This window comes from Anastrepha obliqua, chromosome 4 (assembly GCF_027943255.1).
Source record: "Anastrepha obliqua isolate idAnaObli1 chromosome 4, idAnaObli1_1.0, whole genome shotgun sequence".
Taxonomy (NCBI): domain Eukaryota; kingdom Metazoa; phylum Arthropoda; class Insecta; order Diptera; family Tephritidae; genus Anastrepha; species Anastrepha obliqua.
Window position 1 is genome coordinate 7,668,856 of NC_072895.1, and position 27,835 is coordinate 7,696,690.

Below are 27,835 nucleotides of genomic sequence, written 5' to 3' on the forward strand. Positions count from 1 at the left end.
TTATACCTTGTTTTTCCAATTCTTTAATTTGCCAGTTATGTGTGGGACAGTAACGTCTGATCCAGTTATTTTGGGTCAGTAACGTCTGAGCCAGTTATTTTGGGTCAGTAACGTCTGAGCCAGTTATTTTGGGTCAGTAACGCCTGAGCCAGTTATGTTTGGGTCAGTAACGTCTGAGCCAGTTATGTTTCTTATGGTGCAAGCAAACGTACCTGCCTGAATTATTTTATTCTTTGAATAGGGCAACTTCTTTGTGTTGCCTTCAAAAAGATGTAGATATTTTAAGTCTTTCTCCACCTCTTGTCTTAAGGTGGTTCTTTGATATATAGCATTTTGCTGTAATAGTTGCGTTATCGCTACTAAACAAGCCTCCATATTTTGGGCCATTTACTTTTCGAATCAACAAAGGAGTAGAAAAAATATATATTTTATAATTCAATTTTTTTTTTTATTATTATTGATTTGCTTTTACCGAGCTGGCATACGTCACATGCCTGATTATTAGTTTTTTGCTTACTTGCTTCGAGAAAATTTCTTAATTGAGCTCTTAGGCTAATAACTTCATAACGTATGATTATTAGTTTTTGCTTACTTGCTTCGATAAAATTTTTTAATTGATTTAACGTGCCCAAGCATTAAGTACGCTTGCTCTATTTTTTTCCTGCACTGGGGCTCTTTCCACAATATTAAACATATTAAACCTGTTTCTATTAGTGCGAAGATTATTGCCCGCAAATCGATTAACCATCCTCCTGAATCTTGTGGCACTAGGATCTACTTCCGTGAGGGTTGGCCATTCAATCATATTCTTATCCTGGCGTAAATTACTGTACGTCATTTTTTTTTTTAACTAATTATAAACCTCTTTATATTTGACACATTTTCTATATTTTTTTTTTTGTTTCTTTTCCTTTTACTTCGTATTTCTTCTATGTTTCATATTTTCTCTTTGCATTAACAATTTTTCACAAACAAAAAAAAAATTTTGTTGTTTTTTTTTTCTTCACTGTCATTTTCAAGTATCATAACTTTTCGCAAAATGTTAAAAAAAAATATATGTATCACTAGCTACTTACATAGACTCCTTTCGTCAATGGATGGATCAAAATTTTCAGGATCTCTACTCTGCTTGGTCTTCACTTAATGTTTCCGGAGTGTTCACTGGTACTTGTTATTCTGCTGCTGTTATTTTGCTGCTGTTGTTTTGCTGCTGATGTTGCTGCTGTTGTTTTGCTGCTGATGTTGCTGCTGTTGTTTTGCTGCTGATGTTGCTGCTGTTGTTTTGCTGCTGATGTTGCTGCTGTTGTTTTGCTGCTGATGTTGCTGCTGTAGTTTTGCTGCTGATGTTGCTGCTGTAGTTTTGCTGCTGATGTTGCTGCTGTAGTTTTGCTGCTGATGTTGCTGCTGATGTTGCCTTTGCGTTTGATAGCGATCAAGGAAACAAGCGACCTCTTCGATGACAGTGCGATTAGAAACTCTTGGATCGAGATATCTGTTGCTGCTGCTTCTTTCACTGCTATTTACAGTGCAGTTTTTAAATGTGTAATTATAAAATCCTATCCTTCTTTAAAATCCATTAATAGGCAACCACCGTAGCCGAATGGGGTGGTGCCAGTTTGCCGACTGCGCCAGTTATGGTTTCTCCGAGGCTAGTTATGCTGGCTACCGACTGCGCCAGTTATGGTTTCTGCTTGTATTTGAAACCTTGAGTTGCGGCCAATATCCCTGTTAGGTCCTTCTCCTAGTAAATAATACTCTTCTTCATGATATTAAAAGAAACTTTTATTATTATACAGGAGTTTTCTGCGACTTTTACCAGTCGCCCTTCGCGGTTCAGCCACAACTGGCTTTTCTTAGATCTTTAGGTCTTAAATATAGCCTTAGTATATACATATTTAGATTGTAAATATGTGTGTTTGTGATGCTACTCAGCACCATCCAAATAGTCTACTTTTTGTTTAGACTTGCAGCAATTGTTTTACTGTGTCCTCTTATTTCACTCAAGTATGTTTTGCATACTTGAGTGTTGACACCAGTATGTTTGTTATCTGCATATACGTATGACTTCACGTCATTCGTATATGCAATGAACGGATTATACTTAAGCATATACATACATATGTATATTTATATTTCTAACTCTAAAGTGCTGAGTGGCATTCCTAAGGTTCATTTTACAATCATAAATTTTATTGGAATATGATTGTTTTCTTTTTCACTAATACTCATTTTACAATTAAAATATGGTTCTTTTCTTTTTGATAATTTTATGTGTGGGAGCGGGGCCATTCCACATAACTCGCGCTACGGTGCGAAACCGACGGGCAGTCACTTAAGTGCTCATAGAATCGGGAATAATGGGAATTTCGCTTTAAAATTTTTACCACATATTCTAGAGTAGTTTACTAACGATTTACATATGTAATAAAAAAAATCTATTTTTTGATCGAACTAAACCGGTTTCCCTCCTTATCAGGTTTCCCCCCGTATCAGGGAAAATAATAACCGTGTTTTATGCCAGCGTTCTACTGACAAAAGTATCCAATAAACAAATCAGCTGTTCACTAATCCGCATAAGAAGTGTCTGTCACACTATAATCTTAATCCGAATTAACTGCGCCGATAATCCCGATTAACGCCGCCGCTTATACCATTAAGGTTCATACAGGTTGCTATATTAGAACAGCCCTTTTTAGAACGTATGAAGTTCCAAATGGCTTATAGTATTCTTTCAATTCAAATTCAAATCGATTGATGTATTTATTGTAAAGAAATTTGTCGAGTGTGTTAAATTTTTTTATGAAATGCAAGGCAATAAGCCTGTGTGGCCAATTCTCCATTGGTAAACGGCAAGCAACAGTTGAGTGTTTTGAAAGGAATTATATAAGCAGCAGGTTGTTCCTAAATTGCTGCCGAACACAGCGTCCACCCTCATACTGAGAGGATGGCAAATGTTGAGAACACAATAAATCGCGAAATCATAAAAACAAACAATGGGGAAAATGTGAAGGAAAAATTTGGGTCAACACTACGCACGCACGAAGAGACTTTGTTGTTGTTGGCGTCGTACACACTAATGGTGATAGGCACTGAAATAGCTTTATTTGCCAATGTAAATATAGTGCATGTGTGTGTGTATACATAAATTCTACATAAATGACACGCACACGGTGTTGTACGCTGTACTGATTTTGAAGGATAAGGTCGCTGTAGCAGTCATCAAGATGTGCAAAGAAGAATACATCTCATTTGGGGACGCCTCGAAATGAAAAATTATGAAAATGTTGTAGTGTCCGTGAAAGTTGCAAGTAAATGTTTGAAAATCACAACAATACTGAGGTTATTTACGTACTCTAAGCGCATGGACAGTTTTATATGAAGCACCCTAGCTACGTAAAATAAATAAATACAAATGTGGTTATTTATTATATTTATAACGAAAGCTCGCACTTACCGCCCCAAATGCCGATTTTCAGCTGATTCTTATCCAAATTTTCAACATAGTCACCGAGCACCTTATTCAGTACATCGGTGACGACAGATTCGAAAACCATATTGTTGCCGCCTCAAGGCTTGACAAGAGGCCAGCCCGTTCGCAAGTTCACTGGGATGAGCAGATTATATGCAGTAACCGTTAGACTTTTCACAACAGCTTGAAACACAATTCAATATATGCCTTCAAGAAATATTGCAATTGAATACAAATTTATTTTCTTATTGATTTTTTTTCCAACTAGGCAGAGTACACAGCTTGATCACAGACGGCTTCAAAACAATGGGCAAAAAAACCAATCAGAAAATATGGCTTAAATTTTTTAATTATATATTCGCACGTAACAATTTTTCTGCTTATGTTGTTTTGTTGTTAGCAGGCAGCCGAAACGCGAGTTATGGAGAAAATAAATATTATGACATCATCAAACCCGAATTGATGTCAGTATCAAATGGTTCACTGCACTTCACAATGCCGCACTCAATTTAATTAGGTCATACGTATAACATATGATTTTAAATATATTTTTGCTTGATTTGAGAGATAAACGAATATTATTTCGTTCGCCATTAATAACACATTTTATATTTATTTTTCACGAATTCTAAGGAAGAAAATGAAAATCGTGTACCAATGATGTTCTACGAAAAATCCAATCTGACCAATTCAGAAGTAAATGTCAAAAGACAGAAAAGTAACCAAAAGGAATAACCAATAACAGCTGTTTATTATTGTGAATAGCTAATTACCGGAGTTGCATTTGTGTTTTGAAAACCATTCTGGCTGTGATAAATAACAAGTGGAATTGGAACCGAAATACAGTGTACAATTTAAAAAGTTGAAATACTTTAATGCAAATTCATAATAATATCGGGAAAAATGTGGATTCTTATATAAATAATAATATAATAACAATAAAAGAAAATAATAATAAAAAAAGTGCGTGTAGCGTAGTACAGTAACAGAAGTGAAACATTCAAGGCAGACAGAGAAAGAGGGAGAGACCCGAGAGAGAATGAGAGGGAGATAGAGAGAGAGAGAAAGAATATATATCTAAATAAATTCACAGCATTTGCAAAGAATACAAATAGACTAAATTTACAAAAAACCGAGAAGGGTCAACCGGTGTAGGTCACACGCCGGACACAAACCGCGGCAACAACGCGCACTACTCCGAGCGAGTATCACCCGCACAAACGCAGCGATTCCAGGACCGCAGCAACGGCACAAATTACCGCAAGGCAATATCAATTAATCCGACCCTGGAATGGATAGCACTTTATAGTACGCACAAGCACTCGCCAGGAAATGGAAATAAGCGCCAAAAAGTAGGCACCAAACAATCGGGACCAAAAACCGCCCCAAACACTAGGCACCAAGGATATATAACGCCAAAAAGTAGGCACCAAAAATATATTTTCTACAAGTTTGCACCAAGAAACAAGCGCCAAAAAGTAGGCAGTGTTATTTCTCGCTATAAATTAGCAACCATTAGGAAAACTAGGGAAAAATAGCCTAAAGTATAAGGTATAGCTCTCTCTCTCCGTTTCCTCTACGTTATATCTTTTTTCTCTCTCGCGGAACGAAAATGCCCAAAACGTTGCATGGCCTTGAAATTTTACTCTCCATTCTCGCTCGTCCATCGACGCCTAAGAAGTTTCACTTCAATATTAAAATTCAGGGCATTTACTCTGCAATGCGATATGAATAGTTATTCCAATGCGAAAGAAAATTGTATTACTAAAACATGTTGTTGTCTGCATTCGAATAAAACGTTAATAATGAAGTTAAGTTTGATTTGCCCTATATTTCCAAGATGCCGGATATATAAACATATTTAAATGCGATATTGATATGCCCAGGTATTAAATTTGCTTTCGTATTGCAAGAACAATTCACATCGCATAACAGAGTAGATTTCCAGAAATATATTTCATATAATTGTTCCTACAGTAGTTAGTATTCGAAATATTTTAACAAAGGTCATTTGTAATTAAAATTTTCATTCATACGTGCCGATAATGCAAAAAAAAAAAAAAACTAACACATAAATCATTATGTTTTTCTCTAAATAATTCTTTCTCGACTATAGCGCAATATTTCAAATCTCATCATGTTCCCCATGAAGCTTTTACACGCTATTAAATGTTTCACGTCATTCCATCATTGCAAATACTCGAACTTGCTTTTCTTCAGAATTGATTCGTGTTGTTTGCCTATTTTCGGCGGTGAACTAAATTTATTTATTCCCTTTAATTCTTTAAAATCTTGAATAGAAATGGCTGATGTGCTAGATATTGATAACGCCGAGGAGTTTGAGGTGGATGAGGATGGTGATCGTAAGTATAAATACATTATTTAGTCCAGTGGAACGTCATGTCGGCTTTTAGTTAGCACGCTAGAAAAATTCTTTACATGCATTTCCTCTCTCTTTCAGAGGGCATTGTTCGCCTAAAGGAGAAAGTCAAGCACCGCAAAGGTCGCGGATTTGGTAGCGAAAGCAATTCCCGCGAGCCAATACAGAGCTATGAACGCGTCCGCCATGAAGACGACGACGAATTGGAGCCGGGTCCACAACGTTCCGTTGAGGGTTGGATTTTATTTGTTACCTCAATACATGAGGAAGCGCAAGAGGATGATATCCAAGAGAAATTTTGCGAGTTTGGCGACATTAAGAACATACACTTGAATTTGGATCGTCGCACTGGTTTCTCAAAGGGTTATGCGCTAGTAGAATACGAAACTCACAAACAAGCACTCGCTGCAAAAGAAGCACTCCATGGCACGGAAATTATGGGGCAAGTAATACAGGTGGACTGGTGTTTCGTAAAAGGACCGAAACGGATGAAGAAATCTGAAAAGCGCAGGAGATAAATACTGCAGAAAAAAAAACAAAATGCGTGCAAGTATGCTTGACGAAATGTGCGGGGAAGTCTCAATGAAATGTAAATAACATTTAAATTGACATTTGCATACAGAGAGTTGAATTTGTACTAATTTAATTGAATTACGCTGTAGTAGGCATTTAATAACAAGTGAATTAAATTTTTTATAAACGCAAAAATCAGCAAATTCGCTTACAATTAACTATCTAGTTTATTCAAACTATATATGTAATATACACGAAATAAAAGGAAAAGATGAACGATCAACCCAGTCTCACTTCATCTTCTTTTGATGCAGCAGATGTTTTCTCATTGCCCTCTGTTTGTCGCGGAAGCTTTTCTTCACCTTTGAACGCGCCTTGTGTCGCATCATAACGAAGTTCTTTCGTTTACGCTTTTCACTGTTCGTTTTGGAGCTGTGCTCGTTTTTACGTCCGTCCTTCCACCCAAATTTCTCTCTATCTTCTCGACCAGCTTTCACCGTTTCCAAGCGAGACTCTTTGTCGTGTTTACGTTTTTTGTATATCATCTCAATACTGTTCAATTTTACAAATTCAGCACGATCTTTTTCGAGCGGTCTTTTACGCGCATTTGTAACCGTCTTTTTAAGTTGCGCAGCATTGATTCGTCTGAAGTCCTCATCAGTGAAGATGCGCGTCATAGCCAACTCCTGAGCAGCTTCTTTGGCATCCAAAACTTGTACACCGATTAGTTTATCATCATTCGCTTTCTTCTTTTTTAGATTTTCTTTGACACAACTTTCCGACTTCTCATCAGTTTCTACTTCCTCATCCTCTTCACCAGCATCACTTTCATCGTCCTCATTTTCTGTATTTTCTTCTTCATCGTCGTCGTCGTCGTCTTCATCTTCATTTTCTTCTTCACCATCTTCCTCGTCATCATCTTCTTCGCCACTCTCCATATTTCCGCCCTCATCTTCGCTATGCGATACATTTACCCATTGTCCGTCATTAGAATCACTATCATCATCACTGCCCAAATCAATCTCCTTGGAGTCTTTAAGCAAAGCTTCGGCACCCGGTATCGTCTCATGAACCTCAACCTCACCGTATGCACGTATTTTACGCTCGGCTTGTGCTTCGGTGAGACGTCCGCGATCTTTCTTATGCAGCAACGCTGGCAACTGTTCGCGATACAACATAATTAATGAGCGTGCAGCCATCATGACGGATTTCTCTTTATACGTTTTATACATAGCCAAGTCACGTAAGAGTTCCTCTCCCATTGCCAAAGGACAACGCATGCAAATCTCACGCGTGGCATTGAGACCGATCGCCATTACATCGCTGGAATTGCGTTCGGTGATGAAATTATTAGCAATTGTTTTTAGCACTGGTTCAATAATATCCCCAGGGACCAATTCGTGTGAAGCTTGCGCCGCAAATTGCATGATACGTGTCACTTGGCGTTGATGTGGTTGCAGGAAACGTGTAATGTAGGGGTAGTAACCAAATAGGAACAACTGATGTATGCCAATCAAACGTGAGATAACATCTAAGTGCATCAGTTTAACTTCAAACCGTTCATTCGTTGACTGCAGCTGTTTGAAGAGTCCCTCGGCCATGCCTTGAGGATTATGCACCAGATGTATCCCAGAAAAATTAAAAGCTGGAGCATTCTTCTTCTTCTTTTGAGCTTTAATCGCTTGCTTTTTGATTTGTTCCAATTGCTTCTTACGCTTCTTAGTTTTTTTATTGACACGATTTTGCATGAGCGCACCTTTAAGGTCTACTTCGTTGTCACTGTCCGAATCATCGGAACCTTTTTCCTCATCGTCGTGGCCCAGAAAGAATTTCAAAGAAGCAACAAGTACCTTTGGGAATAATAAAAATAAATATTTTAATGGTGTGCAGCCTTCATTTTAGCTATCGTTTAACAAACCTTCATAATTTTTGAAAAGCAACCTACTGTCGCTATAACGTTAACTGTTTTCGCATCATTCCAAATATTCTTCTTGTACAATTCAATCATTATGTCTACGGACATCTTTGCCGCTTTTGGATTGGCATCTTTTAACATGGAATACATGAAGTTTTGCAATGTCTATTGAAAATGGAATGTTTAGTTTAGTTTAAATGCTTCCCTTTTAATGGTGATAAGCCTTACCGAGTTCAGTTTCATATCCTTGTGTTTGGCATTCATGTTCTTTATATCTGTAATAATATGAGTTTGCAGGAAAGAACGCAAATTTTTATCAGGGCAGGTCAATAGCTGGAAGAACAGTTCTAGCAAATCAATGGCCGGTATCAAATTTTTATTCCGCATCAATATTAACGCCTTGACAAAGCAATTACGCATTATAGGATCTAATGTTGTTGCGTGGTTTTTCAGCAAATCCACCAGGTGTTGCGGGAACTTGACACACTCTTCTGGATAGCATTGCGCGACCTGAATATGGGCATAATAAATAACTATAAATTTAAATTGATTACAAAATATTCACATCGTATGTACTGACCTGCGCAATGAACATGACTAGCTCATCCAAAGATTGGTTTTCTTCGCCTGGGTTGAGCGCAAACACTTCCAAGCTACTAAGAAAATGTTGATATTGTTGACGGAAGTCATCTCGATATGAATCGGGATCGCGTTTTATCAGATTTTGCAGCTGTGGCAGATTATCTGGCAATTGGTTGTTATGACGAACCATCGTGGTTTGTATGAAAAACAACGACGAATCGCTGGATTTCGGTAGGTATTTTTGTTGAAAATAACAAAAATACAAACTACCTAACTGCGCTAATAGCCAAACACGTTGTTGGCACGTACGCAGCTTCTTGAAAAAGAACCCATTCACAATTCAAACTTGTTGACATTTGTATTGTTTTTTCATATATTTGACAAGATGACAAATGAGAATGGGCCGTGAAGGTTGATATTTTTTAAGAGTTAGGGATAGTCAAAATTTTCAAAAAATTTGATTTTTTTTTGCATTTTCTTAAAGTATAATATCTTAAACATATTGTGTGAAAATTTGAAGTAAATTCGAAAAATACTTTTCGAGTTATTCAACAAAGGGCGCTCCGGAGCGTTCGCAAAACTTAAAATGCGTTTTTCTCAAAACTATGTTTTTCAAACTGGTGAACACTGTAACTTAAAAACCGCTACGTAGATTTCAATAAAATTTATACAGCTTTTGAAAAACATAAACAACTTGTGCTGTGATCGAAGGATTTTTTTTTTTGCAAAAATTTCGATTTTTTTTAACAGTTAACTGTTGGTTTTTTTTCTAAAATCTGGAAAAAATTTTCTGAGGCCGCCATTTTGTTCATTTTGAAAAAAAAAAGCTTCGATCAGGCACAAGATTATCTATTAATAAAACTAATTTTTCTTGTCCGATTGGTTTTAGATGAATCTGCAAGGACTTGTGATGTTCACCGCAAGGGACTTCTGGAGAAACGGGCTTCACACAAACAGCGATAACTTTTGCAATTATTAATTTTTTTTTTGAAATTTTGGTGAAGTCAAGTTAAAACATGATGTTTTTATGCTATGTTTTTATTTTTGTTAAATAAATTAATTAAGTAGCAAAAAAAAATTCGTGAAAATCATCATTTTTTCGGGCCTCTGACTACCCCTAACCCCTTAAACGAGTATAGCTGCATGACACAAAACCGCTACTCAAGTTGTAAGAAGTGGTAAGTAAATATGAACGCGCATATGAATAGAAAAAATATAAATTCATTTGGAATTTTTGTATGTACTTTACAAAAAGAGTGCTTGTGACATTGGGCACACCAGAAAACGGTAAAATCTTCAAAATTTAGAGGAGATTAACAAAAGTAAATAATAAATTTTTTTTAAATCTAATTTTCTTAATTTTGTTATACCTAAAGCTGGATAAATAAAAAACAAGACCTAGAAGTACGTTTAATCGATAAGAAATATCTAACTGCAGCTAAGCGAAAATAGTTGTAATACTGACCACCTTACATGTACATATGTGTACACATTCAATTGTACTTACATATCTTGTTGCTTTTGTTGTTTTAACAGCATAAAACATATTCCGTAAATTGTTGGTATGGTAAAACATTTACCATAAATCCGGTAACCTTGAGCCCATACCCTGATAAATAAATATAAGTTAAATGGTAGCAATGCCAATTAATTTAATTTAACAAATTTTCAGGCACTGATTGCACTCACGGTCCTATAGAAAGGTAAGTTATTGATTAGCTAAGCAGCTCAGTGCCATAGAAAAAGAGAGAACGATATTTTTCTATTTCTCTGATTGTGTTTTAAAAGTAAAAACAACTAAAATAAAGAGTAATTTACTCACGCTTGCAGCCACTATCAACCAAATACATATATTCCAGTAAGCAATGCTGAATCCGTTAATGTTGATTGATCACCTGTTCTCTCTAATTTGTGCTCTCTTCGCTACGCTTATCTATTAGTTTTTCACGTGATAACCCTAAATTGCGCTCTCAGGTAAAACTTGTTAATTGTTATTTGGTTTGTGTGGGGTAATAACTTTTCTCTTATGTCAGTCGTTTAAATGTTTTCTCATATTAAATTGTGTTACCTATTTGGCTGCGACTTAAATAAATGATAAACAGAAGTGAATTTCATATACGAACCGATGTTTTGATCTATGGTTATAAATAGTTGATTGCTAGCAAAATGCAAATACGAGTACGGAAACAATTTTTCCCCCGGCGCCTTGGTGATATATTCTGTTTTCTATTGATTACAGTCTTTTTCCCAATAGTTGCAGTTTTCGATGTTGTTGTTGTTGTGCCGGCTATTCACACGCCGGGTGAATTTATGCATAGCTTGATATTTACAATAGCTATGTTTTTGATTTTCAATATCCAGGGAAATATGCTTGCTGCGATGATGGTGGACACCAGCATTGATGGTGAGTGAAGTGAATGTGGTATAAATACAGTTGTGTCTTATTAATAACAGTGCGGCCTCTAAAGTGGAGGGGGGGGGGGGGAAAAACACGACTTCATCCAAAATAAACGACTTTATAAAAAAATAAAATTTTAAAAGAAATGCTCTTACTTTTTATTTGCATGATGAATGCAAATATAATAAAGATGTGTTCTTTGCATTATCTTTGGATAAAAGGAAACAAATTCTTAAGGAGTCAAAAAATTCCGTTCACAAAAATAGCCTTAAAAATGAAAATGAAGCGAAATTCAACAGGAGTACAAAATAATACAACTTTATATAAAAAACAATACATGCACAACTTCTTTATTTACTCGTATAGCTCTTTCAACGGGATATTTCCCCATGCAGAGCGTACAACTACTCAGAATGCATTTGCATTGGTCGGATTTCGTCGTTTTGTGTACCGCTATAAGTTTTCGATGGGACTCGGATCTGGTGATTGTGATGGCCACTCCTTCACTTTGAGTGTTGTTGTCCCGAAAGAAGTGCCCCGCTCTCTTGCTTTTATGTTTTGGGTCGTTATCCTGTTGGAAGCCCCATTTCCCCTTCTTGATTTAGCAGCATAACTCTTAGGATTCTAGCATACGTGTGCTGGTTCATGATGTCATCTATTCTAGATGTGGGTCCGCATATTATTATTTTAATCCCTCCATGCTTAGCTTGGTTGACGGTGTCTTGTGATTGAGTACCAGCTGTATTCTCAACAAATATACTGGCACTGACCTTTTGAGCCAATGAAACTATTTCACTCTTGTTCATCCACACAACATTTCGATATTTAAAAAGGGCAGTACTGCTATTAAGAACTTGATCCTCCGTCCGACTTTTCTTCTAACTTAGTTCATGCCCTGAACTTTGGAGGTCTTTGCCTCTCTCCTGAGGATATTAGTAAAGCTTTAGTTAAATTAAAATCATCCTCTCAAACTGATGCTGATGGACTTTCAGCAGTTTTGATAAAAAATTGTCCGGCCTTGGTCTATCCCCTGAAAATTATTTTCAACAAATCTTTATCGTCCGGGTGTTTCATTGACGCATGGAAGCTCTCTTTCATTACGCCCTTCTTTAAGAGTGGCAATAAAAATGACGTTGGAAGTTATAGACCTATTTCAAAGCTGTCAACTATTTCCAAATTTTTGAGTACGCGGTCTATGCAAAGCTGAGCTTTGCGGTTAAATCTTTAATTTGCCCTAATCAGCATAGGTTTATTGCTAACAGATCTACAGTATCTAATCTGTCTGTTTTTAGTGAATACTGCATTGATTCTTTCGCGGCTGGCTTCCAGGTCGATTGTATTTACACCGACATTTCGAAAGCCTTCGACAAAGTTTCTCATAGAACCTTAGTTAGAATTTTAGCTTGTTTTGGCTTTCATTCTGCATTTCTGCAATGGATAAACTTTTATTTGAGCAATAGACGTTGTGTTGTAACAATTGATGGTATGTCATCTACCTGTTTTGCTGGCACCTCTGGTGCTCCGCAAGGAAGTATCTTGGGACCGCTTTTATTTGTGTTATTTTTTAATGACATTAAAAGTTGTTTCTCATTTGCTAAATTTTTGCTTTATGTTGATGACCTTAAGATATTCTCAGCGATCAAGACTCAAGAGGATGCCATTAAACTTCAAGCCGATATGAATAGGCTTTACTTGTGGTGCCAGAATTCACGACTTTCGCTGAACTTATCCAAGTGCTTTCAAATATCTTATACGAAAACATTTTATGCACTAAGTACAGTATCTCGACATGTGCCCTGCAGTGTGTTAGCGATTTTAAGGGGTTAGGTGGGTTTGAAAATTTCAAAAAATCGAATTTTGTTTTTTTGTCTCATTAAATAGTACAGTATGTTTAAAATACTCTCCTAAAATTTTAAGTCAATCCGAGTAAAATTCTAAGAGATAGACCCTTCAGAAGTTCCGCCCATTAGGCCACGTCAGTTGAGCGCTTAGCTCGTATACGTGTTTATCTCAAAACTCCATTTTTTAAGTCGGTGGACACGATACCACGAAAAGTTATTAAGCGATTTAGTTCAAATTTTGTACAAATCTTTGAAATAACATTATCTAGTTATTGAACGAAGGATTTTTTTTTGTTAATTACAACAATTTTTTTTAGCCAATGTATGTCGAAAATTTCACTAAAAAATGTGTTTTTTGGTTGAAAGCCTGTCATAAATTCAAATTTTGATTTTTTTTTCCTTCGTACAACAACGAGATTTATCTATGTACTAACGAAATCCGTTTGGTTTTCTGATTTTAGATGAACCAATAATGAGCTATGCTGTCCACGGCAAGAGCATTTTTTTTTTGAGACGTCAAGGAAGATGAGGTACCAACGGCTGAGTTTTCGAAATTTTTAAATAAAAATTTCACAAAATACTGTTTATATATGTATCTTAGATACAGTGAATTGCTTAAATAAAATATAAGATTTTATATACTAAAAAAAAAAAAAAATAGTCAAAATCTTCTTTTTTTCAACCTCTGAAACCCACCTAACCCCTTAAGGCCCTTGGCGTTATCTTTGATAACAAATTCTCTTTTAATAACCATATCAATTATATTATTTCAAAATCTTTTTCGATGTTGGGCTTCGTCAAAGGGAACGTCACTAAGTTCTCTGATCCCTACACTATTAAGTTACTCTATACATCTTTTGTTAGATTTCATTTAGAATATGCTGTGTATTTGGAGACCTTGTAGTCAGCAGACTATCAATAGAATCGAATGTGTGCAAAAAATATTTCTCAAATATGCCCTTCGGTCTCTGAATTTTATTGATCCCATGCCGTCATATTCTGCTCGTCTCATGCTTTTAAGTCTCAAGTCCTTATAAATTCATAGGTCTATACTGTGTCTGTCTTTTGCTCATAATATTATTACTGAAGTAATTGAGTGTCCCTACTTGTTAGAAAGGATTCGATTTAATGTTCCCCAGCGATCTCTTAGGAACTTCTACACTTTTTATGGGGGAAACTTTAAAACTAATTATGCCAGTAATCCTCCCATTACTCGTGCTTTACGGAAATAAATTCCGTTCATAATGATGTTGTTCTCGATTTTTCGCTTTCAAGAGTAGCATTTTTAAATCTCCTGTATTCTATATTATAGTTGTTTTTAAATACATGTATATCTGTAGTTTAGTCTAAGCAACTTTTGTATCATAGTCTGTAAGGATTGTAATTCATAGACTTAAATAAATAAATAAATAAATAATGAAGAAGTCAAATTTAATGATTAAAGTGAAATACGCCCAGCACTAAATACTATGCCAACTTCGATTGAACCAAAATTCATACTCATTTACTATACCCAAGAATGATAAAATACAATTGTATGCTATACCGTTGCCTTAAGCCGAATACTCAGTTTAAACAAGGCTCTTTTAAGCAGACCGTTACTTTCGGGTATATCGCAGCTGGCACTGAAATTACTATCAACATAATTGTATATGTACATATGTAGATCAAAATGAATAACATCTGTAAATTTTTATAGCCTTAGATCCTAGTTTAGCAGTTCCAGGAAATGCTTGCACCAAGGGGTGGTTTAATTGTGTGCACTGTATGAAGCTGGCACCACCGAGATCACATCATTGCAAAGGTAAATAATGCATTTTTTATGATAAGTACATCAGCTCATGAATACTTAAAAGTAGTAATTATAAAACTATGATGAAGTTAAAGTTTAAATGGGGTACTAAGCAAACGGATACTATTGTTATTATTTTAGAAATTATTGTTGCACTAATAGTCTTTGGCCTAATATATGTATTTTTCGGATTGTTCTAAAAACATAGAACCGGCTGTCTTGGTAGCAGGTACTGTGAACTAGTATTTTTCTCATATATGCCAACAGTAGATCCTGTGTTCAAAATTGAGTTAATAATAGTGGCTGTTGTTGTTGTTTTAGCAGCATAAACATTCGTCATACATGTACGGGGAATGCTGCTGAAGTGACAGTCCTTGGCTGAATATAAAGTATTTACACTCACCAACGTAGACGTTTGCCCGTATCAGCTGGCACGATGAAACGAAATGATCTACGATACTACGCAACAGAACGGTGGTAAGAATTCACTCACATGGGACTCTCATTAGTTTCATCGTGTCAGCTGATGCGGGCATACGTTTACGTTGGTGAGTGTGAGCACTTTAAATCCGCGTGGTACCGTTAACTTAACCGACTTATAATAGTGGTCGACACTGAGAGTGGAATGGCAAATGTACATGACATAACATAACATAACATAACACAACACAACATAACATAACATAACATAACATAACATAACATAACATAACATAACATAACATAACATAACATAACATAACATAACATAACATAACATAACATAACATAACATAACATAACATAACATAACATAACATAACATAACATAACATAACATAACATAACATAACATAACATAACATAACATAACATAACATAACATAACATAACATAACATAACATAACATAACATAACATAACATAACATAACATAACATAACATAACATAACATAACATAACATAACATAACATAACATAACATAACATAACATAACATAACATAACATAACATAACATAACATAACATAACCTAACATAACATAACATAACATAACATAACATAACATAACATAACATAAGATAACATAACATAACATAACATAACAACATAACATAACATAACATAACATAACATAATATAACATTCACTAAAGCATTCACCAACAGCTTCCATTTGATACCCATATTGTACATACACATCCGAAGGTTACCCGGGTCCACGTTTTGACCTATATCTCGAGCCCTATTTCCAAAATCAAATATAATCCATGTTACTCGTGGATGATGTAGCTTTCGAATGGTGAAAGAATTTTTAAAATCGGTCCAGTAGTTTTTGAGCCTATTCATTACAAACAAACAAAGTTTTCCTCTTTATAATATTAGTATAGACAACATATCTTATAAGGTATATGGTAAATATTACCATACATTTTTTCCTTCATATATAATAAAAAAATTAATAATACATTAACATTAACATTAACATTAAAACAACAGGTATTATTAACAAACTTGGTTTTATTTTAAATTCTTCAAGTGAATCAAATTAATAATAATCAATAAGAAGGCATATGCAAATACAAATACTTGAATTTATATATGTACATATGCGCATATACATACATATATACGCTCACTTAAGTAGGAGAGAGCAAGATGTCGAACGTTGCCGTTCGTTTGCTTTGTCGATCGTTCCGCGCTTTTGATTGCAGTTCATTCAAGGTAACGGCAATGAGCAAGGTAACACTAATGAGCAAGGTAACGACACATTTTTTCGTGCGTGCAGCCTGTTAAATCGAATTATAAGACGTTATCACGTCAATAAATAAAAAAATAATTGAAAATAATAAATAACAAATAACAAATAATTTACATTATTATTTTGTAAAATTGCACTTAAGATTTCGTAAACTAATCTTTCCTTTTATTTCAGTTTGCAGGAAATGCATTCTAAAATGTGATCATCACTGTGTCTTCACTGGCTGTTGCATTGGACACTACAACGTCCGCTACTTTGCCCTGTTTCTTGTCTACATGTTTTTTGGCTCGCTGCTCTCTTTTCTCTATCTCAGCTTTTACCTATTTTGGATTCATGCTAATACTTTTCGTCACATACTGAGCCTTTATAAAATGCTGTGTCCGGTGCTCATGTTGGTATCTGGTAGTAGATTGGATAATTTTTCACTTGTATTCTACAATTTGAATATCATTGCATTGGTCATATCTTCCATATTGATGGTCTATCATGGAATACCGCTGATTAAGGGAGGCACTTCGTATGAAAGGCGATGCAACTATCCCTACAGGAAGGATTTGCGCAGCAATTTGTGTGCTATTTTTGGTAAACGCATGTATTTGGTGTGGATTTCACCATTCATAAGTAGTGAATTGTTGGATGATGGCGTCAATTGGGAAGAGTCGTCAGAGAATGCGCCATTATTGGGGGATGCAAAAATAAAATATATGTAAATAGAAAATAGAAGGCAATCCCGTTAAAAGTTTAGGTTGAGGAGTAATGGTTAAATTTGTGTAATTAAAATAAATTAAGGTAGCTATTAAATAAAAAAAAATTGTAATGTATGTTTCCTAGCATTCTTGGGTTGATGTTTTAAGTTTTTGCTTATAAAGTGGCGTGAGGGAATATATAAAACCAAACTATAGAATTTTCCAGGAGCTGACCATGGACTCATATATGAAAACATATTTGCCTGAAGCAATTTTACTATAAACGGAAGTGCTGGCATAAAACATGGGCAGAAATAGTAATTTTAGCATAACCCTTGGCGTTCGTATTGGCTTTAAGTAGTCCCTTATACATAGCATAGACAGACGGTGGTGTTAATCAGGTTTAAGGACTTAATTCGGAATTATCTCAGGAATTAAGTGTAACTAATGCAGATTGGCGGCCGCCGTAGCCAAATGGGTTGGTGCGTGACTACTATTCGGAATTCGCAGAGAGAACGTAGGTTCGAATCTCGGTGAAACACCAAAATTAAAAAAAACATTTTTCTAATAGCGGTCGCCCCTCGGCAGGCAATGACAAACCTCCGAGTGTATTTCTGCCATGACAAAAGCTCGTCATAAAATACATCTGCCGTTCGGAGTCGGCTTGAAACTGTAGGTCCCTCCATTTGTGGAACAACATCAAGAGCCAATTATATAATATATATATATATAATGCAGATTGACAAGTAGATTTTTTTTGTTTTTTATTTTATTTTTATTTATACAGTTAGATTTAATTTTCATAATTTAATTTGATTAAGGAAATTTTCGATGGCAGCATTGCCGAAAAAGAACAGTTCACATCTATTGTGAATAAAAATTATCTATCTTTTAAACAGTACAACAAGAAAGTTTGAATGCAATGCTAGTTGGCTCTAACACGTTCGAAGTTACATTACTTGTAATAAATAATTATTTTTTATGGTGTCAGCACTCATCGACGTAAACGCAGTCCCCAGTCAGCTGTTACGATCAAACTAATGAGAGCCCCATGAAAATGTAAAATTACCACCCTTCCGTTCCGTAGTATCGTAGATTTTATCGCAGGATTTTGGAAATTTCCGTAGAATCGTGTTAGCTGATTGCTCTCTCACCACATAGTGTTGCCAGACAGTACATTTCGAAATTATTTGCAAAATAAACTTAGAAAAATTATAATTTTTATTAAAATAACTTAAAAACAATGTTGAATATTGTTAATTATAGATAAATGAACTATTTGCATTTGGTGGTTTTTGGCTTTGGTTTATTAAACAAGGAAAAATTGTAACTGATAACGCGGATGTGTGTAAAAGTGTGTATGCAAATATATCAATGGCAACGTTGTGTAGGTACAACCAAACACAAACACACACAAACCCGTTGTTTTCTACGGGAAACGTTTTGCTCAATTTTGTATATCCTACGGGCTTGGGAAAGGGACTACGGTAGAATAATGGGAATACGTTACTCAGTGCGCGCATCATTAGTATCAAGGCAGCTACTATTCAAGAATTATACATTATTAAGGGGGGGGGTAAGGGATAAAAATCGATTTTTTTTGCATGTTATTGTAGTAAAACATTTCAAAAATACCGTGTTAAAATTTTAAGTCAATCCGAGCAAAACTTTTTAAGTTATAGAGCATAAAGCCGAGCCGCCTCAAACATCTGCCGAGACGCAGCAGTTGCGCGCGTAGTCCGTTACAAACGTATACCTTCGGTTTTCTCGAACCTTTTTTTTTTAAGTGCGTAGTCATTGGCATTTGAAAACTACTCAACCGATCCTTTTGAAATTTTGCACACATATTTTACATATAAAAAACCTCCCCCCAACGTTTTTGTTTCGACATTTTTTTTTTATATTAAGGTGGTTTTACACCTACAAAATGGCGGCATTTTTTCGTCAAAAATCACTTTTTACTTCAAACGACTACCAAATGGCTGAAAATGAAAATAAATCGTCAAAATAAACGTTGGGGGGAAGTTTAACTCATAATTTAACTAAATTATTCGATTTTTTTGATTTCGGATGATTCTACGCTGAGATATGCTGACTACTGCAAAATGTATTTTTGAAAATACGTCTACGTAAATGTGCTCTCATTCGCTCATTTTGCAATATTTTTACATGAAAATTTTATCAAATATTCTTGAAATGTTACTTTATAATATGCAACAACTTTTAATAAACTGACTTGAACCGTTTCGCTACAATAAATTCATGAAAAAAGTGGTTTTTTTTTAACGTTTATCCCTTAACCCCCCCTTAAAGAACAAGTTTTGGTATAATATGCAAGTGAACCTTGAGTCGTTAGAAAATTTCCCAATGAGTTTGACTTATTCTCTTGGTTACTCTGTTTTTGTTTATATTTGATGGAATACCGTTTAGTACTCAAAAAAGAAGAAGCAATGTTTGCTTGGAATTTTCACCGGGGATCGTGCGAAGAAATTGTTTATACCACAAAAGAGGCGTAGCTTTCACATTGATACGATAAATTGTACTTTTATAAAACCGTGCGAGCTAAACTTGTCGATATGCGTCTGCGGCGCAAATTCTTTCCTCGCTCCTTGCGTGATATCGGCTGTTTCTTGATGATGTTCATCTTCATACCAATTACATTTGTGTTTGAGATAACCGTGGTGCTACCCGATTTCCATGATCAAAGCAGCGCGATTTACATACTTACATGTTTATTGGGCCTGTTTTTGCTATTCAATTTGCAGGCGAATATGCTGGCGTGCATGTTGGTAGACACAAGCGCTCGCAGTAAGTCGATGCATGTCAAGATATTTATAAAATTTCATATCTTTAAATGGCAGTCACTCCTCTTTTGCAGCAGTGCTACTGACACCACCGTCAAATGAACGCCAACGCCAGTATTGGCGTTACTGTTCCGTCTGCGAGATGTTGGCTCCCCCACGTTCTTGGCATTGCAGCATTTGTGATACCTGCATTCTCAAACGAGATCACCACTGCAGCTTCACAGGATCGTGTATTGGGCACAAAAATCATCGTTATTTTGTGTTCTTCTTGCTGTACTTGGTAATTGGCGCTACTTATGCTACTATTTACAATAGCATCTACTTTTGGTGGTTGCATGCAGCCACCTATGTTAATTGGCTAACCTTGGTAAAAATCGTGTTTCCCATGTTCATGCTTTGTTTTGATGTATCGTGGCAAAATTTTTACTTGCTTATCTACATGCTAAATGTCATTGCGAGTGCTTATTCCATGGTGCTCATCGCCTATCATACGCCTTATATAATGCGCGGGGCTAAGGATTGCGAAAAGCATGCACAACGTTACGATCAGGGCGTACGACGAAATTTGGTGACGGTGTTAGGCAAACGTATGAAATTGGCATGGCTGTCGCCGTTTGTTGAGAGTGAGTTACCGCATGACGGCGTGCATTGGGAAAATGTAATGGACGATACGGAAAAGCACCGTTAATTTTGATGTGCTTTGGCACTTGTATTTGAATATAAGTTATGCATCTCTAGTCTAGTTTCGTATTTTTACACGCATTTATTTTATGTTACATGCATTTTTACTTGTCATGCGATCGAATCGAATTTATTTAAGCCATTATTAAACTTATTATGAAAATTAGTATTTTTTTCTAAGTATGGAATAATATATACATATGTATATATACATACATATATTATAATTGGCGCGTACACCCTTTTTGGTTGTTTGGCCGAGCTCCCCCTCCTATTTATGGTGTGCATCTTGATGTTATTCCACAAATGGCGGGACCTACAGGTTCAAGCCGACTACGAACGGCAGATATTTTTGAAATGAAACTTCGTCGATGGACGAGCGAGAATGGAGAGTAAAATTTCAAGGCCATGCAACGTTTTGGGCATTTTCGTTCCGCGAGAGAGAAAAAAGATATAACGTAGAGGAAAAGGAGAGGGAGAGAGCTATACCTTATATATAACTTAGATACACTTTAGGCTATTTTTCTTTGTGGTTGCTAATTTGTAATGAGAAATAACACTGCCTACTTTTTGGCGCTTGTTTGTTGATGCAAACTTGTAGGAAATATATTTTTGGTGCCAACTTTTTGGCGTTATATTTCCTTGGTGCCTACTGTATGGGGCGTTTTTTGGTCCCAATTTTTTTGGTGTCTACTTTTTGGCGCTTATTTCCGTTTCCTGGCTAGTGCTCGTGCGTACTATAAAGTGCTATCCCTTCCGGCGTCGCATTTATTGGTATAGCTTTGCGGTAATTTATGCCGTTGCTGCGGTCCTGGAATCGCTGCGTTTGTGCGAGTGATAAACGCACGGAGTAGTGCGCGTTGTTGCCACGGTTTGTGTCCGGCGTTTACCTACACCGGTCGACCCTTCCCCGTTTTTTGTAAATTTTGTCTATTTGTATTCTCTGCAAATGCTGTGAATTTATTTAGATATATATTCTTTCTCTCTCATTCTATCTCGGGTCTCTCCCACTTTCTTTGTCTGCCTTGAAAGTTTCACTTCTGTTATGTGTACTACGCTACACGCATTTTTTTTTATGAAGAGCTTTTTCCTGGCTGCAATACATTGGGAGGTTTGCCATTGCCTGCCGTGGTGCGACCGCTATTAAAACAAACTTTTTGTTTTTGGTCTTTCACCGAGATTCGCACCTACGTTCTCTTTGTGAATTCCGAATGGTAGTCACGCACCAATCCAATCGGCTACGGCGGCCTTGAGCTACAAATCCAATCACATCCTTTGTTCTTAAAAAATCAACTTTATGGCTACAACAAAAATTGTTCAATAATTACGTAACTAATTTATATATTACACAAAAAAATATATAACTTTTATTCACTTCTTCACTTGCTCTTAAAATGTTCGCCAACCAGTGCTTTCAATTTCGATGAGTGCACTTCGTCCAGCGTGAAACCAGCGTCGATTCTTTCGGCCATGACCTGAGTTTCCATGTTGTTCTCCACAGCGTACTGCAAGCAAACTAACGCCTGTGAAGGTGCCTTATTTTCTATGCAGCCATCGATATACTCCTGTAGGCATTTTTCAGACGGTGTTCCCGGTATGCGATGTTGGTTCTTGTCAATATGGACAAACACTTCGCTGGCCTTTTCGAAGTTACCACCACGCACCAGTAGCGCTAGTATATCGCCAATCATTTTGCCTGTGAATTGCAAATCTTTTGGGCGTCGTCCTTCGGGGTCGGCAATTTTTTCATAAATATCCCAAGCGATTTTAGCCACTTGATCGGGTAGAGATTGATGGGCAGGCAGCTCTTTGATGGGAGGATTATCGATTAAGATTTGTAAGGTGCGGGTGAGTAGACTCTCACGATTGGTGTGATCAAATATAACCATATCGGACCAAAAGCGCGGCATTAGTTCGACTGCCCCATCGATTTCAACAGCTTTCAAAATTTCTTCCATAATGCCAGGTTCTGGAATGTATACGTTCGGCACGAGCAGATCGTAGGTTTTCATGAACTCATCGATCGGTTCAGTCTGACAGAGCAACGCAAAGTAGTGACGATAATATACCGACTCCTTGTAAGTATCACCAATCAAGTCGTAATTATTGCCGGTATGCAAAAGTTCATCGACCTTCTTTGCTAGCGATTTATCGTGCAAGTGATTGCGACACACATCCATAGCTGTTGCGAAGAAAAAAGTGTCTCTAGGGTGTTGTATGGTGAATTCGCGTCCTTTAATCTGATGCAGAATATCGACTATAATATGCGAAACTGGTGCACGATCACGGCAGAAAATAATCAGCAGGTAGTAATAAGTGCCCAAACTCGGCTCGATGCCTACTTGTTTGAATTCCGCGAGTATTTTTAGTGCTGAGCTACGGGCGAACTTGAAGTTGCCAAACGTACTAACAACTCCTAAGGTTCCATTTAGGGTGTACAAATTTGGTTTTAACTGCTGGTGTGCCATTTGTTGTAGTAACTCTTGGCATAACTCAAGTCGTTGATCTGCTGTCTCTTTTAAGAAATTCGATACACTGATCACAGCGTTGAACGTTTGGGTGTCTAACTCAAATTGTTTCTGGGTCGCCTCTTGTAGAAGTGCATAGGCACGTTCAGCCTGTAAAAAGGTATTTAAGCAATTACATAATATCTAATGCCCTTTAAGGCCGCATACGACTCACTTGATAGTACTTAGCCATGCCTCTAATGAGTGCTGCATACGATTGCGGTGTTTTCGGTTCCAATTCGCCAAACAGCTTTTCTGCCAAATCGCCATCTTTCCACATTTTACGATTACGTTCACGTGCGTCTGCGTTTGCCTTAAACCAACGTTCCTCAATGAACTCCTCCGGCAACGGTTCCTCGTTGTTGTAAAAACAAAGGAGTTCTAGCAATTGCTGCTTCGATTCGTTGGGTATCTCCATACCCTTCTGTTTCATCAAATTGTATACTGCTATGGCGTCTGTTATTTGTGAGTGCCGAATAAGCTCCTGCAGTGTATGGACATCCACTTCAGATTCTTCTGTATAGATTGGTTTAGGTGCAAAAGCTGCGATAGGCGGTTGCGCCTCTTGGTGCTATAAAAAAAAATTCTCAAAAGTGTTCTAATAAAATGTTTGCTTTATGTTTACCTGAAACACGTCACGGTGCTCCTCTCTTATGAACCTAGCCGCCTTGCGCCCAGCCTCTTGGGTCAAAGCAAATGTTCGCTTGCCCACGTTAGACACTGGAATTAGGTACGGATCATCATGGTATTTATAATGCGGTGCCGTTGGATCACGTCCTACAGTGCTGGCCAGCGCATTCAGTATATCAGTTGGGGACCGTTGTATGCGGTTGGGTATTTTTATACGATCCTCTGCTGCGCTTATGTTGCTGCTGTTGGAGCGACTGCTGCTACTGACCAAATACTGGGCAGTACCTGTGTACAAACGTGGGAACCGGCGCGCTAAATACATCGCTTGTTATGGTGCCTCTGATTTTATTTTATTTATCTAATAAATATACGAAAATCAATGTCGTTACGAATAAATATGCGCGCAAGCTGAGCAGGTAACCATATTCTTAGGTTATGTCATACCTTTCAAGTCGTCTGACAGTTAATCAGCTGTGCAGCTTTTAAGGTGCGTGTGCATCGACGAAATACTTTTAAACTTGTTTGCTTAAGATTTATATCCATATATAATTTTTAATTATAATTTCATAACGAAATATGATGCTCGTAAATTTAGAAATACATTTTTGAGTTCGACTATTCCATTCAGTGAACAATTGCACAGTTTATGAATAAATAAATAAATAAATGATTAGAAATAAATATTGTCGTTAATTACTAATATTAGTTATATTCATTCAAAAATTTAAATTTAAGAAACGCCCATTTATGGTTATATGTTAGGTTGGGGAAGAAGAAATCCATTATTTTTTTCACCAAAATAGGGGTCAGCGTTTTAAGGGGTTATATACAGATAGAAATTTCAAAATATCAATTAATAGAATAAATAAATAAATAAATATAGAATAAACAAATAAATAAATAAATAATTTTTAATTATAATTTCATACTGAAATATGATAAATTTAGAAATAAATTTTTGAGTTTGACTATTCCATTTAGTGAAGAAAATAGGGGTCAGCGTTTTAAGGGGTTATATACAGATAGAAATTTCAAAATATCAATTAATAGAATAAATAAATAAATAATTATAGAATAAATAAATAAATAATTTTTAATTATTATTTCATACTAAAATGTGATAAATTTACAAATAAATTTTTGAGTTCAACTATACCATTCAGTGAAAAACTGTACAGTTTATGATTAGAAATAAATTTTGTTCTTGATTATTAGTATTATTGGCATTCATACAAAAATTTAAATTTTCGAAACGCCGATTTTAAGTGTTATATAATAGGTTCGCTAAAAAAAATTCATTATTTTTTTCATAAAAATAGGGGTTAGCGTTTTAAGGGGTTAGAATTAAAAAAAAATCAATTTTTTTTATTTTGTTTTTTCTTAATGCATATAATTATATTATACATATATATATATTTAAGAATACATACAGAAAATTTAATATCGTCCGGTGAATATTTTCGAAGTTATACTCAAATTTGAAAAAATAGGGGTCAGCGTTTTAAGGGGTTAGAATTTTGAAAAAATAAATTTCTTTATTTTGTTTTTTCTTAATGCACATATATTTAAGAATACACACAGAAAATTTAATATCGTTCCGGTGAATATTTTCGAAGTTACATGCAAATTTGAGAAGTCGTTTCAGGCATTTTTATCCTATGTAAAGTGCTTTTCAAACTTTAAACGCGTTTTTCTCAAAATGGTGCTTTCAAAGTCGGTGGTGACCAACATTACTCGAAAACGGCTTAACCGATTAGTCACAAATTTTAACACGAGCTTCTTGAATATATTTTTAAATATTTATTGGAAGATTTTTTCTCAGCGATAAATATTTTTTTATAAACAATTTAAGGCAGAAATTTTGGTCAAATATCGATTTTTTTTTTGAGAAAACGCCGTTTTGTCAAAAACTTTTATTTTGCTTATTCCTTTGATTAATTACTAGATTTAACGTTACTTTAACGAAATCTGTTTGTTTTTTTACTTTCAGCGGCTCCTGTTTAGAGATATAGTGGTCACCCCAAAATGTCTTTTTTGAGAGGAGCTCCCAGAGATCAGCTGTAGCTCCTTTTCAAATAAATATTTTTACTAATACTAAGGCTTAAAATACAGTTAAAAGATAACAATCAATTGAATTAGATCAATAAATTTAAAAGTTTTCTCAGAAAAAATTGTGGAAAATTCGCTTTCTTAGACCTTCTAACTGTATATAACTCCTCTTAAAGAGTTGCCTTGATCTATACAGTTTCTCCTTGCATGATAATTCTATGCATCTGTAGATTATTATAAATATCTTTCTCTTTTATCGCAAACTAGGTGGGCCTAACTCGCATAGGGGCACGTCACAATGGTTCCGCTGCGTCGCTTACGGCAACGAATTTGACTGACAGTTAAATAGATTATGAGTTTTTGAGTCGAAAGCGCCACAGACGCTGGAATATGCAAAATCTGGCAGCTGTCCACTTTTGCCGTGCAATAAGTCCGGCGCAAATGACAGCCGTTTAGCACAAATTTTTATCAGTGGTGGTTTTTACGAGTATTATATTAAGGGGTAGGGGTAGTCAGAATTTTCGGAAAATTTCTTTTTTTTTGCATTTCTAAAGTACAATCTTAAAAATATTGTGTGAAAATTTGAACTGAATCCGACAAATACTTTTCGAGTTATTCAACAAGTAATAGGGGCGCTCGGGCGCCCCTAAATCGATAGCAAAACTTTAAATGCGTTTTTCTCAAAACTATGTTTCTTGAACTGGTGATCACTGTAACTTAAAAACTGCTTGGTAGATTTCAATAAAATTTATACTGCTTTTGAAAAACATAAAAAAGGATTTTTTGTTTTCAAAAATTTCGATTTTTTTTTAACAATTAATTGTCGGTTTTTTTTCTCGAAAATCTGAAATTTTTTTCCTGAGGCCTGAAGAAAAAACTTCGATCAGGCACAAGATTATCTATTAATAAAACTAATTTCTCTTGTCCGATTAATGTTAGATGAATCTCCAAGGACTTGTGTTGATCACCGCAAGGGATTTATGGAGAAACCGGCTCCACACAAACAGCGATAACTTTTACAATTATTACTTTTATTTTTTAAATTTTGCTAAAGTCAAGTAAAATAAAGCAATTGACTAACAAACAAAAATTATTGAAAATCATAATTTTTTCGGATCTCTGACTACCACTAACTAATAGAGTTTCATTTACCTATTTGAGTCAATTCAAATGCATCTTTATCTTTTCGAAAAAAGCTAAAAAGAGTACAGGAAAGGCCAGGTTTAACTAAGTTGTATTGAAAAAAATTTGCGTCCCGATCTCGAAGTTGTTGTCGCACCCACAATAAATTCTATTAAAACCCTCTTCTGCTGCAATGCTGAAATCTAGGAAGCCTTTGGCGGGATTGTGCATGCAAAAAATGCCAAGGCATATAAAATTAAATTTTTTTTAATATTTTCGCCTCCCCTAAATAGTTTGGGGTAAATTCCATTCTTCAAGTTTAGCATCATTTTCGAACTGCAGAAAGAGCCTTGTAGTGGGACAACATTGACACTTCCTTAGCCATCTACGTTCAAAATGTACCAAGGATGCACAGAAAGTCGCCATGGATGTGGGCAAATATCAAACGCAACACAAAAATGAAATAACAAAAAAAAAAAAAAAAAAAATCGCCAGAGTTCCGCCTGTTATATATACTTGCATATATTTATAACAAGATTCACCGCGCGTATGTGTGGTTGACACTTGGATTGGATAGGCTATGTACATATGTATTGCGCTTCACAACCCCTTGAACCTCAGACAATTTATTTTATAAAATATTTTACAGCCAACAAAAACCTCTTTATACGCAACGTAACCCAATATTTGATTTCACAACAAGAACATCTGCTTTTTGTTTATA

The 27,835-nt window shown here is 35.7% G+C and overlaps 6 protein-coding genes across 8 annotated transcripts in view; 3 read left to right on the forward strand and 3 right to left on the reverse strand.

Moving 5' to 3' along the window:
- The window catches only part of LOC129246164 (intermembrane lipid transfer protein Vps13), a 67,225-nt gene extending 63,076 nt beyond the window's left edge, over positions 1-4,149 (reverse strand). Inside the window, exon 1 of the mRNA XM_054884736.1 lies at positions 3,455-4,149. Within this exon, the coding sequence (XP_054740711.1) occupies positions 3,455-3,554 (100 nt within the window). The 5' untranslated portion in view covers positions 3,555-4,149. The remainder of the gene's footprint in view (positions 1-3,454) is intronic.
- A 1,526-nt stretch (positions 4,150-5,675) lies between these two features.
- On the forward strand, positions 5,676-6,645 carry LOC129244560 (RNA-binding protein 8A). Its single transcript, XM_054882256.1, has 2 exons — positions 5,676-5,832; positions 5,931-6,645. Exons 1-2 carry the CDS (start codon positions 5,772-5,774, stop codon positions 6,365-6,367), a joined length of 498 nt encoding a protein of 165 aa, XP_054738231.1. The 5' UTR covers positions 5,676-5,771; the 3' UTR covers positions 6,368-6,645.
- Positions 6,566-9,190, reverse strand: LOC129244559 (protein SDA1 homolog). The gene is made up of 4 exons (XM_054882255.1): positions 8,858-9,190; positions 8,506-8,787; positions 8,281-8,442; positions 6,566-8,212 (listed from the first exon to the last, which is right to left on the reverse strand). Exons 1-4 carry the CDS (start codon positions 9,047-9,049, stop codon positions 6,653-6,655), a joined length of 2,196 nt encoding a protein of 731 aa, XP_054738230.1. The 5' UTR covers positions 9,050-9,190; the 3' UTR covers positions 6,566-6,652.
- A 1,513-nt stretch (positions 9,191-10,703) lies between these two features.
- On the forward strand, positions 10,704-17,437 carry LOC129244697 (probable palmitoyltransferase ZDHHC24). 2 transcript variants are annotated; one of them, XM_054882482.1, is made up of 3 exons: positions 10,710-11,263; positions 14,798-14,902; positions 16,807-17,437. In XM_054882482.1, exons 1-3 carry the CDS (start codon positions 11,026-11,028, stop codon positions 17,340-17,342), a joined length of 879 nt encoding a protein of 292 aa, XP_054738457.1. In that variant the 5' UTR covers positions 10,710-11,025; the 3' UTR covers positions 17,343-17,437. The 2 variants fall into 2 exon arrangements, with proteins under 2 accessions (XP_054738458.1, XP_054738457.1); XM_054882483.1 differs by lacking the exon at positions 14,798-14,902 and having other exon boundaries at positions 10,704-11,263.
- A 2,312-nt stretch (positions 17,438-19,749) lies between these two features.
- Positions 19,750-20,969, forward strand: LOC129244689 (probable palmitoyltransferase ZDHHC24). 2 transcript variants are annotated; one of them, XM_054882465.1, is made up of 2 exons: positions 19,750-20,126; positions 20,197-20,969. In XM_054882465.1, exons 1-2 carry the CDS (start codon positions 19,895-19,897, stop codon positions 20,808-20,810), a joined length of 846 nt encoding a protein of 281 aa, XP_054738440.1. In that variant the 5' UTR covers positions 19,750-19,894; the 3' UTR covers positions 20,811-20,969. The 2 variants fall into 2 exon arrangements, with proteins under 2 accessions (XP_054738440.1, XP_054738441.1); XM_054882466.1 differs by having other exon boundaries at positions 20,200-20,969.
- A 1,108-nt stretch (positions 20,970-22,077) lies between these two features.
- On the reverse strand, positions 22,078-24,371 carry LOC129245629 (protein PTCD3 homolog, mitochondrial). The gene is made up of 3 exons (XM_054883916.1): positions 23,936-24,371; positions 23,486-23,881; positions 22,078-23,421 (listed from the first exon to the last, which is right to left on the reverse strand). Exons 1-3 carry the CDS (start codon positions 24,260-24,262, stop codon positions 22,183-22,185), a joined length of 1,962 nt encoding a protein of 653 aa, XP_054739891.1. The 5' UTR covers positions 24,263-24,371; the 3' UTR covers positions 22,078-22,182.
- Positions 24,372-27,835: the final 3,464 nt, after the last annotated feature.